At 46.9% G+C, this 16,287-nt stretch overlaps 1 protein-coding gene across 5 annotated transcripts in view; it reads left to right on the top strand.

Moving 5' to 3' along the window:
- phf20b (PHD finger protein 20, b) overlaps positions 1 to 16,287 on the top strand; it is an 85,472-nt gene that overhangs the window by 23,118 nt on the left and 46,067 nt on the right. Inside the window, exons 4-10 of one of the 5 annotated variants that reach the window (XM_052031028.1) lie at positions 3,295 to 3,379; positions 5,642 to 5,730; positions 9,044 to 9,371; positions 9,465 to 9,602; positions 10,693 to 10,842; positions 13,878 to 14,057; positions 14,788 to 14,847. In XM_052031028.1, the coding sequence (XP_051886988.1) occupies positions 3,295 to 3,379; positions 5,642 to 5,730; positions 9,044 to 9,371; positions 9,465 to 9,602; positions 10,693 to 10,842; positions 13,878 to 14,057; positions 14,788 to 14,847 (1,030 nt within the window). The remainder of the gene's footprint in view (positions 1 to 3,294; positions 3,380 to 5,641; positions 5,731 to 9,043; positions 9,372 to 9,464; positions 9,603 to 10,692; positions 10,843 to 13,877; positions 14,058 to 14,787; positions 14,848 to 16,287) is intronic. The other 4 variants (XM_052031029.1, XM_052031030.1, XM_052031031.1 and 1 more) reach the window with 4 other exon arrangements.

Here is a 16,287-nt window from a genome sequence, read left to right as displayed (position 1 = left end):
CCTCCCACATTCCAAAGACGTACGGGTTAGGAAGTTGTGAGCATGCTATGTTGGCGCCAGAAGTGTGGTGACACTTGCGGGCTGCCCCCCAGAACACTCTACGCAAAAGATGCATTTCACTGTGTGATTTGATGTACATGTGACTAATAAAGATATCATTTGCATTGTTTGGGGATGGCAGATTCACATATAGGTTTGGCAGTGAAGGGCCAGAAATATAGTGGAGTGGTTGGGGAGCAGGGTAATTGTCCAACAAAATTTGGTTCTGTTGAAAGATCATTGATTACTACCATAAGGGAGGAGGAACGGGAGCCTGTAGAACCAAACTCTACGATTCAGGAACAACTTCATCCCCCTGCCATCAGATTTTTGAACGATCCATGTATACAGTGTAGGGAAGTGTATGGTCATGCACTTTGGTAGAAGGAATAAAGGCAAAGACTATTTTCTAAACAGGGAGCGAATTCCTAAATCAGAGGTGCAAAGGGACTTTGGAGTCCTAGTGCAGGATTCCCTAAAGGTTAACTTGCAGGTTGAGTCAGTAGTAAGGAAGGAAAATGCAATGTTAGCATTCATTTCGAGAGAACTAGAATATAAAAGCAAAGAAGTAATGCTGAAGTTTTATAAGGCGTTGTTCAGACCACATTTGAAGTATTGTGAGCAGTTTTGGGTCCCATATCTAAGGTAGGATGTGCTGGCATTGGAGAGAGTTCAGAGGAGGTTTTCAAGAATGATCTGGGGGATGAAAGGGTTAATGTATGAGGAGCATTTGATGGTTCTTGGCTTGTATTCACTGGAGTTTAGAAGGATGGGGGGGGGGGATCTCATTGAAACCTACCAAATATTGACAGGCCTGGATAGAGTGGACGTGGAGAGGATGTTTCCAGTAGTGGGAGAGTCGAGGACCAGAGGGCACAGCCTCAGAATAAAAGGACATCCCTTTAGAACAGAGATGAGGAGGTATTTCTTTAGCCAGAGGATGGTGAATCTGGAATTCATTGCCACAGAGGGCTGTGGAGGCCAAATTATTGGGTACATTTAAAGCGGAGGTTGATAGGTTCTTGATTAGTAAGGGCGTCAAAGGTCACTGGGAGAAGGCAGGAGAATGGGGTTGAGAGGGAAAAATAAATCAGCCATGATCGAATGGCGGAGCAGACTCGATGGGCCAAATGGCCTAATTCTGCTCCTGTGTCTTATGAACCCATGAAGACTACCTCATTATTCCTTTTTTTTTGCACTATTTATTTATTTTTGTAATCTATAGATCTTTATGCCTTTGCACTACACTGCTGCCGCAAAACAACAAATTTCACATCATGTATCAGTGATAATAAACCTGATCCTGATTTTTCTATGCTGCCTGACTTGCTGGGTATCTGTACCATTTCCTTTCTGTCGCTGTGCAATAATGACTGCATTCTCCTGGCTTGTCATTGAAGGTTAAGACTGTAAATAGAATTTGGTTCCTCTACCTCTGGCTCTTCAGATAATTCCATTATAGTGTCATCCAGTTCATCAAAGTGGGACTGTGTTGTTGTGGTCTTTCCTGCTGTTCATAGTTTGTCCAAAAGGCGGTGACGTTGTCTATGAGGGGAAGAAAGTGCCACGAGAGCTCCAGTTGTTACTGACTTGGCAAAGGTGGCCTATCTTTTTAAAAAACAACAGCAGGAAGTTTATCAGCCAGTGAGATGGAAGTCAGGGACTTGCAGCAAAGGATGCATTTTTCTGCAAAGTCTATGCTCAGCAAGCCAAGTCTAATTAGACAGAGCATTTTTATATAGGGACACAAGAGACTGCAAATAGTGGGATCTTCAGCAACAAAGAATCTGCTGAAGGAACTCGTCTGTGCGGGGGGTGTGGGTGGGTGGGTGGAATGGAATTGTCATCGTTTTGAGTCCTGATGCAGGGTTTCAACCCAAAACGTCGACAATTCCTTTCCTCCCCCAGATGCTGCTCGACCCACTGAGTTCCTCCAGCACATTGTTCGTTTTGCTCCATTTTCACTTAGGGTCCCACTTTGAAAAGACCCTCCACGAGCGACGGCAAAAATAGCTCGTAACTAAACCGCAGAAATCTGGTAAAGGCAGGATGGCGATGAAGTGTGAGGCCGTCCTCCCCAGGTTACGGCAGGGTTCTGAACAGTTCGCAGGCTGAAAGCAAGTTCCCACACGGCAGAAGATACCTGCAGCAGCCAGCAAATTCATCCTGCTGGTCTCCCAAACATTCTTCCGTATGTACACCTTGTACGTTTTGTACATAGGTCGTTGTATATCAGTCCTTGTATGTTTTATATATAGATGTTTATAAGCTGGGAGGACCTGTATATAAAATGCTCATGTTGTTAGGTGCCATTATTGGAGTCCCTTATCTGAGAGAATATATATTTAGTCTTAGTCTTCAGTGAAAAATCAGGAGAATGCAGTAATTGTTCGGTAGTCACAGGCGGGAAATAGTGGAGATACTCAGCAAGTCGGGTAGCGCAGAAAGATCAGTGACCTTTCATCAGAACCAGTCGAACACAAAGTTTGGTGGGCAGTCGCCCAGTTTTCTTCCCCACTCTATCCTGGTGCCATTGCATACGTTCAATAAATTGCTCTTCAGAACAAGCATTTTCCTGGGACAATTTCCATTTAAACACGCCCAGTAAAAAAAAAATTTTCAGCCACTCTGTTAGCAGAACTTTGTTGGCATGTTGCAACCCTTGCAACTTAACGTTGAATTCAACAACTTCAGATACCCTGCCTTTCCTGTTTGTGTCAGAACTGGCCCATTCTAATGAACTGCCATCAACCCGTAACGTTACTTCCATTTTATTTTCTCCTGTCCTGAGTGTTTCCAACTTTAATTTCAGATTTCTAACAACTGCAATGTTTCATATCTGAGTATTTTGTTCTTTTCTCATTCATACACTTCCAGACAAATCAGTGGACCTTTGCCGACACCACCAGCACTGCTTGGTCACTCAGTTCCTCTTGATCTCCACCCTATCACAGGCATCCCCTTTGTTCTCTCCTCCCCCTTCACTGCAACTTAAAACATGTTTGATTTGTAATTTTTCCTAGTTCTGATGAAAAGTCATTGACCTGAAGCTTAACTCTGATTCTCTCTTCACGAATGCTGCCTGACCTGCTGAGTACTTCCTGCAATTTCTGTTTTTATTCCAATACTTTGTTCTTTGGGTTCTTTAAACTATTAATTTTGTGCGTAAGTTATACAGTAGAGAACATCTCTCTGTATTTTTTTCATGGCAGTAGCAACAGCTTGTTTAATCTTGTTTATTTCTCCTGTGTTTAGGAGTTCCGCCCCAGTGAGCAGGTGTTGGCTTGTTGGTCAGATTGCCGGTTTTATCCAGCCAAGGTCATTTCCGTCAACAAGGATGGTAAGTGGTAGTGGTGATACGGGCCCGTTCCGGAGGTGAGGGCTTGTGTCCTGAAATCAGGCTTCCTTGAGATGGGAAAAGAAGAGGGAGGGAGAGAGCGAGAAAAGGGGAGGGAGAAATGCAGATAAAGGAAATCATCTCCAATAACATCCCTCCCAAGAGAATTCTTGTTTTGTGTCAGCACTTGGATTTCCAGGTTGCATGGATTGAAATTTACTTTTATTCCTGCCAGGCAGGGCTTCCAAAACCCTTCTTCCACCCCCTCCCTCCAGGGTAATAAAGGCTAAAGGGTCCATTTCCTTGACAGGCCCACCCCACCCTACCCTGAAAAGCACGTGTAGGGCAAATTATTGAATTTTGCAGAATTGATTCCCCACCTGTGTAAAGGTGACATTCAGCAGCAGTGGCTCCTTAGTATTTGAGTCTCCAATCTTGTTTCATGGGAGGGATGTTGGTCAGAGCAAATTGCCCAACAATTGGTACATTTCTTAGTCTGCACAGTGAGGCATTTAATATTTGAATTCTTCCCCTCAGCTGAGGTGAGCTGCTGTTTGTTTTGTAATTTACAGAAATAAAATGAGGGTCGGGGTTAAACATTTTCTGAGGCTTCCCTAAAAACACCTCCTAAGTTCCCTGAGGGCAGTGTTTGCCTTTCAGCTGCATCCATTCCATTTCTACCTCGGCAGTCCCCTAGGGTGACTTTCCTCTGCAGTGACTGATAATGTGGGATCCACAGGCTGATGTAGGAGATGGGTTGGGTGCCTGGGATGATTGCATTGTTTGACACCACTTCTGGTGTTTGTACATGGCCTCCACAAGCTCCTGTTGGAGAGACCTGAAGTGGCTGGCGTGTTCCTGGAACCCTGTCCAGAAGTTTAAAGAGGTCTTGACTATAGAGTCATACAGCGCAGAAACTTGCCAACCATGAAGCCCATCTAAACTTGTCCCATTTGCCCGTGTTTGGACCATATCGCTCTCGACCTTTCCTATCCATGTACCTGTCCAAACGTCTGTCAATGTACCTGCCTCAACCACTTCCTGTGACAGCTCATTTCCATAGTCCACTTCCTATGTCCAGTGATTTGAGTAATACAGCAGTTTAAAGGTAAGGATTTGGTTCTCAAGTGGTCATGTCTAAACTGGCATTTTGGAGGCTTGGACTATTAAATCCATCATGATAACTTGAGAATGTGAGGGCAGTTTTAAAAATATACATAATTAGCAAGGTGGTGGCACAATGGTTAAGTTACCCAACCAGAAATTTTGAGTCTGGACTAATGATTCAGAGATCCAAGTTCAGTTCCCCACCATGTAGAATTTACATTTAGTTAATAATCCTGTGTTTTGGAAAAGCAGCAACTTATCAATCGTAATTATGATCGCAAAAGCTAATGGATTGTTGTAGACCCATTGTTCACTAGTGTCCTTCAGAGGAGAAAGTCTGCCTACATGTGACCCCACCCACCCACCGACCGACCAATGTGATTGGCCAGAGGAGAAAGTCTGCCTACATGTGACCCCAGACCCACCAACGTGATTGGCTCTTAAAATGTCTGAGCAAGCCACTCAGTTGCCACCTTCAAGGAGCATTTGGGGTTGAGCAATAAGTACTGACCTCATCAGCAATGCCCAAAACTCCAAATAAATAAAAACATTTTATATTCGTGTTATCAGTAAGAAATGGTAATGGGGTGATGTTGGATTGTCTTGATTCCATCCCACACTATCCTGGTTGATTCATCATTACCCTCGCAATGGGCTGGCCACTTAGTTGCATCAGAACTCCCGAGGATGAATCACAAAGAAATTTATAGTACAGAGGTTAAGTTACTAGAATGGCCATCCTGAGGCCTGGGCCAATGATGGAGAATTTGAATCCCACTACAGCGGCTAGGGAATTTATATTTATTTAATTAAATAATTTGCAATAGTGCCACTGAAGATTGTCATAAAACACCTTTCTGTTCACTGATGTTCTGTGGGAAAGGAAATCAGTTGTCCTTGCCGGTTCTATTCTGTATGCCAGTTCAGGCCCTTTGCAGTGTTTTTTCTTGGAAGTATCCTGGTAAACTCTTGGCTTGACTGTTATCAGCACTGTGTCATGAATGTGTGCCTGTCCTACGAATTAATGCAAATTAATCACTGAAAACGTGGAATAAGGTAGCATGTGGGAGATGGACTCTATTTCGATAGTCTCCTTCGGCCTTCTGACATCTTGGGACGTGAGCTGGACTCTGATCAGTTGTGTATTTTGTGTTTTAGCTTCTTACACAGTGGAGTTCTACGATGGCGTTGTTCAAACGGTGAAGAAAATCCACGTCAAATCAGTTCCTAAATCCTCCAGGGAGAAGGTACGTCACTGGCCCCTGTAAGCCTGGCCACTGCACACTCTGAAAATTATTCACTTGCAAAGTATATTGCACAAGAATTTAAACATTTAGCTTGTTGTGTGCGCTGGCTGGGAGAGCGGAGGAACTGTCTAGGAAAGGAGTCAGATGATGTTTCCTAGCAGTGGAGAATCATTGGTATGGAACTGAGTGTTGTCACCCAGAGGCAAGGCTTCCTGATCCCCCAAGCCCCTGTTCTATCAACTAACTACAGGTTGAAACTTTAATCCAGCACCCTTGGGTCCTGGTGCCAGACCACAGAAATTGCCCCTGATCATCTTCCTCTGAGCAGAACTGTTCTTTTTAATTATAGACAACCCCCAGGTCAGACAAGGGTTCTGAGAACTATAATCTGAAGTTTACCTGAGTCAGAAATACTGTCAGCTGAGATCGCAAAAGTTGCACTGGTAGGGTGGCATGGTAGCGTAGTGGTTAGCGTAACACCATTACAGCGCCAGCGACCCGGGTTCGATTCTGGCTGCTGTCTGTAAGGAGTTCGTACGTTCTCTCCGTGTCTGTGTGGGTTTCCTCCAGGTGCTTCGGTTTCTTCCCATATTCCCAAGACGTACGGGTTAGGAAGTTGAGGGCATGCTATGTTGGCGCTGGAAGTGTGGCAACAATTGTGGGCTGCCCCCAGAACACTCTGTGCAAAAAGATGCATTTTACTGTGTGTTTCGATGTACATGTGACTGATATCTTATTAATTAGCTACAGGTTAGGACAGATCTTGGTTAGTTTTAGATCTTAGTTAGAATTAGTTAATTAGTATAAATGTATACTACAGGTTCAAAACCTGCTGGACCACGGGAGTTGCCGACCACCAAATGCCGGACTACAGAGTTTCAAACTGTATCGCCATTTGGGCCGTAAGAAATGGGATTAGCCCTTGTGGGTGACCCTGGTAACCATTCATTCAGTGAGAATGTGGCTGCTCCTCTACCTCGTTCAGTTTCCTATCTGACCCCCATATCCTCTCACTCCCTCTGTCAATTGATTGTTGTCAGTACTGAGCTAGAGCATTCCAAGGGCTTGCAGCTGTCAGAGGTGTGAGCACATTCCTTTACTCTGCTATACATGGCTCACTCCTTATCCTGAGACTATACCCACTAATTCTAGACTCTTCATCCAGAGGAGACATCCTCTCACCATCCACCTTTCACAATCTTGACGTAAGAACCTAAGAATTAGTGGGATATCTTGCTGCTGTCATACGGCACAGAATTAAGCACTTCAACCTACTGAGCTTGCACCAGCCATCAACACCCATTTGTGCTAATCCTATACTAATCTATAGAACATAGAACATTACAGCACAGTACAGGCCCTTCGGCCCACAATGTCGTGCCGATACTTTATCCTGCTCTAAGATCTATCTAACCCTTCCCTCCCACATCGCCCTCCATTGCTCTATCATTCATGTGCCGATCTAAGAGTCTCTTAAATGTCCCTAATGTATCTGCCCCCACAACCTCTGCTGGCAGTGCATTCCACACACCCACCACTCTCTGTGTAAAAAAAGCTTACCCCTGACATCCCCCTTATACCTTCCTCCAATCACCTTAAAATTATGCCCCCTTGTGTTAGCCATTGTCGCCCTGGGAAAAAGTCTCTGACTGTCCACTCGATCTATGCCTCTTATCATCTTGTACACCTCTATCAAGTCTCTTCTATCTTTTTTAAAGTTCTCCCTGATATTACCATTACCCACCACCCCCCACCTACACACCAGGGACAATTTGCAGCCAATTAAGCTACCAACCTATACGTCTTTGGCATGTGGGAGGAAACCAGAGCATAGCCCACAAGGGAGAACATGCAAACTCCACACAGACAACACCGGAGGTCAGGAGTGAACTTGGGTCACTGAAGTGGTGAGACAGCAGCTCTACTCGCTACACCACTGTGCTGCCCTTCAAGCCTGCTCTGCCATTCATTAAGATTGTGGCTGATCTTCCTACTTAAAATGCCTGCACTACCCCCCTCCCCCCACTTCCCCACACACATCCTTTGATTCCCTTAATACACAAATGTATTAGTTTCTGTTTTGAATAAACTTGATGACTGAGCTTCCAGGTAGACAATTCCAAATATTCATTCTGAGAGCAGAAATTTCTCCTCATCTCGGTCCTAAACGGCCTACTCCTTATTCTGAGTATGTGACCCCTGGTCCTAGACTTCTCAGCCAGGGAAATTGTCCTCCCTGTTCCCAGCCTGTTAAGCCCCTGTAAGAATGTTAGTTTCAATGCAATGACCTCTCGTTCTTCTGAGCACTGGAGAATGTTGTGAAAAGTTAAAGTTGAGTTTATTGTCATATGCAGAAGTCACTATGTGCACAGGTGCAATGAAAAACTTACTTGCAGCAGCATCACAGGCACATAGCATCATATAAGCAGCATTCACAAGAAAAACATAAACATAAATTATACACTATTTTCACAAGAAAGAACACAATTAGAACAAAGTCCATTGTAGTGCAAACTGGGCCAAAGAGTTGTTATACTGAGGTAGTGATTAGGGTTGTGCCGGTTGGTTCAAGAACCGAATGGTTGAAGGGAAGTAGCTGTTCTTGAACCTGGTGGTGTGGGACTTCAGGCTTCTGTACCTCCTGCCCGATGGTAGCTGTGAGAAGATGGCATGGCCTGGATGGTGGGAATCTTTTGATGATGGATACTGCCTTCTTGAGGCAGTGCTTCCTGGAGATACTACCGATGGTGGGGAGGGATGTGCCAGTGATACATTGAGCAGAGTCCACTATTTTTTTTCCTTTATCAAAGGTAGTTTATTCAGTGATTACAGAATCACATTACTACAATATTACAGTACTTCATGATTCACACTATTTAGTTTCAAATTATAATACTGTCATCACTATCCAGAAGGCACTCGAGCCCCTGAGGTGCCCAGCGCTCCCAGAAATCCTCCACTGTACCCGTGGATACTGCGTGCTCCTTCTCCAGGGACACACAGGCACGGGCATAACCCCAGAAGAGGGGCGGGCAATCGACTCGGGCAGAACCCTTGACTGCCCGCCACCAAGTCCACTACTCTCTGCAGCTTCTTGCATTCCTGCGCATTTGAGTTGCTGTACCAGACTGGGATGCAACCAGTCAGGATACTTCAATGTTTGTGTTTCAAAATACTGTGTGTTGTCAGAACCTACGTGCCTGTGATGCTGCTCTGAGCAGGTTTTGCATTGGAGCTGTACCTCACTGTACTTGTGCACGGGACACTAAATTCGACTTGAATGCCCGGCTCATGCTTGGTGTTGTGCTTGCAGAATGCAGCGAGTGGGCAGAACAAGGAGAACGGCTCAGGCAGTGCTCGGCGAAGGGAGAGGTTCAGAGAGAAGAGCTCCCAGTCCCTCGTCAGTCAACAGGTCGGCGAGAGCAAGCCGGCAGAGAAGGAGGGAGAAGAGGGAGAGGTGAAGCCTGCCCGCGGGGAGCCGGAGTCGGGACAGCACGCGGCGCCCCAGGAGCCGGCTCCGGCGGCAGAGACGAAGAGCTCGCCACCATCTTCGCCGGCGGGAAGCCCGCCCCCCGCCTCGCAGCCTAGCAAGCCAGAGGAGAAGCGGAAACGCGGGAGACCACCTTCCGTGGGGCTCACAGGTGAGGTGTGGCGCTGGCCAAGCTCCCGGGCATTGGGCGGGCTCGGTGCAGCTCGCCAGCTAACCTTCCTTTTGTGCGTCTTCGCCCCACCAGGTAGCCATTCTAAAGGGGCAGCATCCCAGGCACGACGGCTACTGCCATCGCGGCAAGGAGGCTCCGGAACGGGGAAGAGGAAGTCTGCCTCGGCTGCCTCAATCCTCTCCAAGCAGATGAAGCTCAGCAAAGTCTCGGGTCAGTGTCCCATCTGAATGTCCAGAGGACAACTGCTGCAGTCCTTCAGATCTTCAGTGCAGTAGAAGCACTTTATGTAACACTTTCTCTGCATGCTGTTATTGTTTTCCCTTGTACTACCTCAATGCACTGATGTGATGAAATGATCTGTATGAACGGCATGCAAAACAAAGTTTTTCACTGCACCTTGGTACAAGTGACAATAATAAACCAATTACCAGTCGACGCAGGAGTAAACAATTCACCAGCTCCTGCCTGGCTGATCGACCTCCTGTGCTAACACTGTAATCCCTAGATTCACTTAACACACAAAAATCTATCAATCTCCACAATGAATATATTCAGCAACTGACTCTCCACAGCCCTCTTGGGTTGAGAATTCCAAAGATTCGCTACCCTCTGAAGAAATTTCTTATCCCTGTCCTGAATGGCCAACCCCTTCTCTTATCTCTGTGATGTCTGGGTCTAGTCACTCCAACCAGAGGCAGCGTGCCTATGCCTACATGTAAAATTGTTCTATGTTTCAATGCAATCACATCCATTTCTCCAAACTCAAATGAATACAGGTGTAAGTTTGCTTAAATCTCTCCTCATAAGAAAATCTCCCCAGGAATGCCAATCCCGGGAATTGCCCTGGTGAAACTTCACTGCATTCCCTCTTCTTGCTTCTTGCACGTCCCTGATTTATTTTTTCTCTTCTTCTGTCATTGATGGCCGTGCTTTCAGCTGCCCAGGCCTTGCACTGTGAAATTCCCTCCCTCTTCCACCTCTCCTCCTCTGCACTTGCACTTCTGGTCATTATTTTGTAGCTGAGAATCATATTTTGTAGACATCCTTTGTGTGCAGCATCTTGTGAAGTTTTTAATGTGATAAAGATGCTAAATAAATGGAAGCAGCTGATAAAATGGCTAGAAGTGCTTCCTTTGCCCTCTTTCTGGTCGCAACCCCACATTCTGTCTCTGCCACAACCCAGGGCAGTGGTAACCTCTTCAAGCATTGCGTTGTAAGTTGTTGGTTGTATTTTGACTGTAGCTGATGGAAGAGAGAAAACGTACTTGACCAATGCATGTACTTCTGTGTGTTTGGGCAGACCAGGGTCAGACTGCAGACAGCCTGGGGCAGAACAGGAGGCGGTCCTTGCGTCTTGCTTCTGGTGACAGCAACTCGTCAGCCGCCAGCGCTCCGGGTGATGGAGCGGATCCTCGGAGCCGGGCGAAGGAGCCGGAGAAAGCTGAGGAAGGTGAAGTATTCAATGCTTCCCGTGCTCACCCATTTAAATAATCCACTTGGAATCCAAGAGACCTCGTCTGTTATTTATTCTCACCCTCGACAACATGGTGTCCTTCAGTAAACCACATCCCAGCCCGCAATACCACATCCCTTGGTTCATCTTTTAAGTTTCTCTCATTGATATGGAAACTGTGTAAGTCACTTCATCCTTATCGTGCCCTTTTGTCATCATAGACCAATACAGTGCAGGAAGAGGACATTTGGCCCATTGAGTTTATGCTATCTCTTTTGAGGGGCAAGCCCCCTTTCAGAATTTGCCCTGTTCCTGGTTGTTGCCGTTTACTGAATCCATTGCACTGTGGGACAGGGCTCTGCATGTCCTCTGGTTCTCCTGCCATTTACCTGGTTTCAACTCCTAACGCTTGCAGAGAGTTTCTCCTTGTGATTGTCTTCTCGGTGTTTATGGTCTTGTGCTCCTCAACAACACGTAGAATAATCGGTACCGTTCACCATAGTGGTTAGCACAATGCTTTACAGCACCAGCGACCTGGGTTCAAATCCGGCTGCTGCCTGTAAGGAGTTTGTACGTTCTCCCCGCGTCTGTGTGGGTTTCCTCCGGATGCTCCGGTTTCCTCCCACGTTCCAAAGACGTACGGGTTAGGAAGTTGTGGGCATGCTGTGTTGGCGCCGGAAACGTGGCGACACTTACGGGCTGCCCCCAAAGTCACTACGCAAAAGATGTATTTCACTGTGTGTTTCGATGTACATTTGACTAATGAAGATCTTATCTTAATCTTATCTTAAGTCGTGCACTGGTAAAGCATCCCCTCCACTCACTCTATCTGCCGATCACCCACACACACCTTCCACTGGGTTCCCACCCCCCACTTCCCTTATTAGATTCCACGCTCCACCTTCCTCTCCTATCAAATGCCATCATCTTCGGCCCTTTTGTCACCTCCACCTATCACCTCCTGGCCTCTGTCGCTATTTCCACTCCTCACCTGGATCCACCCAGCACTTGCCGGCTCTTGCTCCACCCCTTCCCCTCACCTCTTTATAACGGCTGTCTCCCTTCTACTCTTTCAGTCCAGATGAAGGGTTTCGACCCAAAACATCGACTTCACAGATGCTGCCTGACCTGCTGAGTTCCTCCAGCACCCAGATTCCAGCATCTGCAGCCTCTTGTGTTTGCATAGTCATTATTGCCTGCGTCAGTCCTTTCAAAGACTTACCCAATTAGACCCATTCCCCAAGGAGGAATCCTTGCATTGCTATAGAAGAAGTTGGGCTCATTAGATCCTCTTTCAAAACCAACTGACTTCCTGCTTTTTTGTCTGATTAATAATACAAAAAATACCAGCTGTTTTAAATTCAAGTCCTTCCTCTTGACGTGGTTTGCCTCTTGCCTGCAGTTCTTTATATGGCCTTTCACTTGTGGCTTGAGCTCCTGGGCCCAGCACATAGATGTAATCACAAGGAAGGTGTGTCAGCATATCTACTTTCTTAGAAGGTTAAAAAGGTTTGGCTTGTCACCGAACAAATTTCTACAGATGTACTGTTGAAAGTGTCCTGACTGGTTGCATCATGGTCTGGGACGGCAGTTCAAATGTGCAGGAACGTAAGAAGCTGCAGAGAGTAGTGGACTCAGCCCAATACGTCACGGGCACATCCCTTCCCACCATTGAGAGTATCTACATGAGATGCTGCCTCAAGAAGGCAACATCTATTATCAAAGATCCCCACCATCCAGGCCATGCCATCTTCTTGCAGCTACCATCAGGCAGGAAGTACAGAAGCCTGAAGTCCCCACACCACCAGTTTCAAGAACAGCTAGTTCCCTTCAACCATTCAGTTCTTGAACCAACCTGCACAACCCTAATCACTACCTCAGTATAACAACTCTTTGGCCCGGTTTGCAATACAATGGACTTCTTTTGTTTGTTCTAATTGTGTGTTTTTTCTTGCATAATTTTGTACAATTTATTTTTTGTTTTTCTTCTGAATGTTTTTGTGGTGTGATGCTGCTGCAACTAAGTCTTTCATTACACCTGTGCGTATGTGTACTTGTCCATATGACAATAAACTCGACCTTGGCAATTGTAAAACAAAAAAGAGAGTGGCTACTAGAGTTGCTGACCCACAGCTCCAGTGACCCTAGTTTAGTCCTGGCCTTCGGTGCAGTCTGCGTGGAGTTTGAACATTCTCTCCCTGTGACCACACAAGATTCCTCTGGGTGCTCCAAATTCCTCCCATGTCCCAAAGTCATGGGTTGGTAGGTTAATGGGCCACTGTGAATTGCCCCGAGTGTAGATGAGTGGTAGAATCTTGGAATGTGAGGAGAATAAAATGGGAGCAGTGCAGGACCAGGATGATTGGCACAGACCTCAATGGCTCGAAGGGCCTGTTTTAATGCTGCATCTCTCTGACTCCATGACTGTGAGTAGCTGTAACATTTGCACTAATTTAACGAAGGACACTGTAAGCGTCATTTTCTGTTCCAAGTGCAAAGTGAAGGAACAGCACCTCATTTTCCGTCTTGGAACCTTGCAGCCTAACGGCATGAACGTTGAATTCTCCCACTTTAAGTAATCCCCACCCCACTTCCCCACACCCCCCACCCCCACCATGCTTCTTCTCTTTCCTTTCCTAGCCTCCCTTTTTCCCCTCTCTCTCCTTACCTTTGACCCCCCTCCCCTGGTGGATCTGCTCTCCCCTCCTCCCCTGCACCTGCCTATCACTATCTCTTACCTGCATCTACCTATCACCACCCTGTGCCCACCCCGCCTCCCCTCTTTTGTCCACCTATCACTGCTCTGCTTTTCCCTCCCGTATATCGGGCTTCCCCTTTTCCTATCTTCAGTCCTGAAGAAGTGTCCTGACCCGAAACGTTGACCGCCTGCTTTTCTCCACGGATGCTGCCTGGCCTGCTGAGTTCCTCCAGCATCATCGTGTTTTTCGCACTGTAAGCTGTATTTGAATTTATGAGCTGTGTTGTTGCGCTGCGCTACTTATGAGGTCTATGACTGTGTTTGCTCCTCACAGCAGCATCTGAACCCCCCGCCCAGGCACAGCAAGCTCCCACCAACCAATCCCGGGGTTCCTCTGACGCTCTGTGCAGCACTTCAGCGCCTGAGGTTGTTAGCAGTTCCGAGCACCAGGAGGCAGTGAAGGTCGAATCCCCCGAGCCGAGTGCTGAGCCAAGAGAGCCTCCCACTGAAGCTGGTAAGAGTGCTCATACCACACAGGTGGTAGATAGTACGGCAACTCAGTTGCCGTGGCTTATAAGAAAGGTCGTGAAAAGTAAGCGCTGGTTAAAACGTTATCCGACTCTCAAGCTCAGCTGAATTCGGTTTTAAATAAATTTTAAGGTGCCTGGTGTGCGTTATTCATGCGTTTTACGCAGAGGTCTGTTGTAATTTGGGATGGAGGCAAAAAAGAAAGTGTCTCCGGGATGCTGTAACCCTATCACGTTTCTGACCCCGTTTGGAGTTGGTGACACCTAAATACACTGGTGTTTTGTGATGTGCCAGTGTAGGACCGTAAAGTAACACAGTGGGCAAGGTCGGTTATACTCGGCACTTGTGCCTTCTCCCCACTCTTCCCCATTCCTCCCCCAGGAACAGCACCAAGGCTTCTGCTAACCTGACTCCATTGAAATATTTAACACCAAGAGTAGAATGAGACTTGATTTCCACGTACGTGTCTCCGTAAGTCAATGGTGTTCTCAGCAATAACGTTGCGATGCAAAGGGATTTTATTTTTGTTGACGAATGGAAAGGAGTCTTTCATGAGGACTCGCCCCTTCTCTCCCTTGCCACCGTTTGGAAGGCATTGTTTGGGAGATTCTCCTTCCTCCCCCAGTCATCAACCCACACTCCCACATATAGGAAAGACACTTGCTGATTAGTGCAGAAGACCCACGAGTAATTCTGTTTTGTTTTCCTCTTCTCAGCTCCTGTTGTGAAGCGTGTGCCTCGATCCCAGAACCCAAACAGATACAGTAGGGAACCCTGTATGTTTCTGTTTTAGCGAGGCCAGCAAGAGCTCGCTGCTGCAGCATCCCTGTCCGTCCGCCTGCTGCCTGTGTGTGTGTGCGTGCGCGCGCGTGCGTGTGTGTGCGTGCGTGTGTGAGCGGGTGCATCTGTGTGTACTTCTGCTTATCCATGCTATAACGCTCGCGTGCGGGCTGTGTGAAACGCAACCAGGACAAATTCACTGCGGATTAGCTTTCAGAGTAACGGGACTTGCCTGAATTGCAGAGTCTTGTCAGAGTAACGGGACTTGCGTGAATTACAGAGCCTTGTCAAATTGCCAGGAGAGGCTCCTGCGACATAATCTGTGTGCAACGACATTCAATTGCAATCAAAGCGAGTGCTGCTGGAAGCAATAGCCAGCAAGCCAGGCAGCATCTATAGAGAGAAACGCTTGAGATAACATTCTGGGTCCATGATCTTTCATCAGAACCATTGTGGGTTGTTGTTGGGTCAGTATAAGAAATGCTTATGCTGTGTCGAACTCATGTTGGTGCATTGTGTGCTGCTTGGAGTAGTGTGAAACCATTCGGTGTCTTCTGTGCAGGCGATCCCCTCTTACGTGATCACTGCCTTCCATACCACTGAGTTACCTCACTGCATGTTGAATGACTTGCATCCCACTATGCTTGGCCCCAGTCACAAGGTGGTGTTGAAGAGCAGCTCCCCAGTTGGGCTGACTTTTCCATCTTCTCCCTTTTGTACATCATCCAGGCGGGAATGCCTCGCTTGGGTTCTGCGGGGCATCTTGAGTGCCGACCTGTTATGCCCCTTCCTTTATCCCCAGGGTTTTCTCTGCTCTACCCCTGAAGGACAAACCTCCCAGACTTTCGGTTGTGTGGGTAAAGCCATTCATCACTCAGTGGCCAATCATTCTCCAAGTGCAGCAGTGAGTGTCAGGTTGTTGTAGCACAGAGTGCATCACTGCCACATTACCTATTCTCTGGCGATGACACACCAGTCATTTCCCAACACAAGTAACTGGATGGTGATCAGGAGCAGGCACCGAGTCCTGTCAACCATTCTCCAGCTGCCTCTAACAGCCCTGTAACTTTGCAGTCAACGATAAAAGGGTTATAAGCACTTTCAGATTAAACTGCAGTACATTCCAATAACCTAACGTTATTTGTGTGTGATGGGTCGTCCCGGATTGGGGAAGGGGAGGGCAGAAATTCCTTGGATTCCATCTCCTTTCCTTGGACCAATGTCGGGTAATGCATTTTCCCTGGAAGTTCCTGGCATGTAGATGATGTGAGATCTGGCCTTCCAAATGAAGCTCATCCCACTTTTCATTCTTTACAGACACAAGAGACTGCAGTTGCTGGAATCTGGAGCAACGAATGATCTGCTGGAGGAACGCAGTGGGTCGAGCAGCATGTGGGGGTGGGGGGGAAGAAGGAATTGTCAACGTTTTGGGTCAA

This window comes from Pristis pectinata, chromosome 16 (genome assembly GCF_009764475.1).
Source record: "Pristis pectinata isolate sPriPec2 chromosome 16, sPriPec2.1.pri, whole genome shotgun sequence".
In the NCBI taxonomy this organism is placed as follows: domain Eukaryota; kingdom Metazoa; phylum Chordata; class Chondrichthyes; order Rhinopristiformes; family Pristidae; genus Pristis; species Pristis pectinata.
The sequence above is the reverse complement of the archived record's forward strand: the minus strand, read 5'-3'. Positions and strand labels throughout refer to the sequence as shown.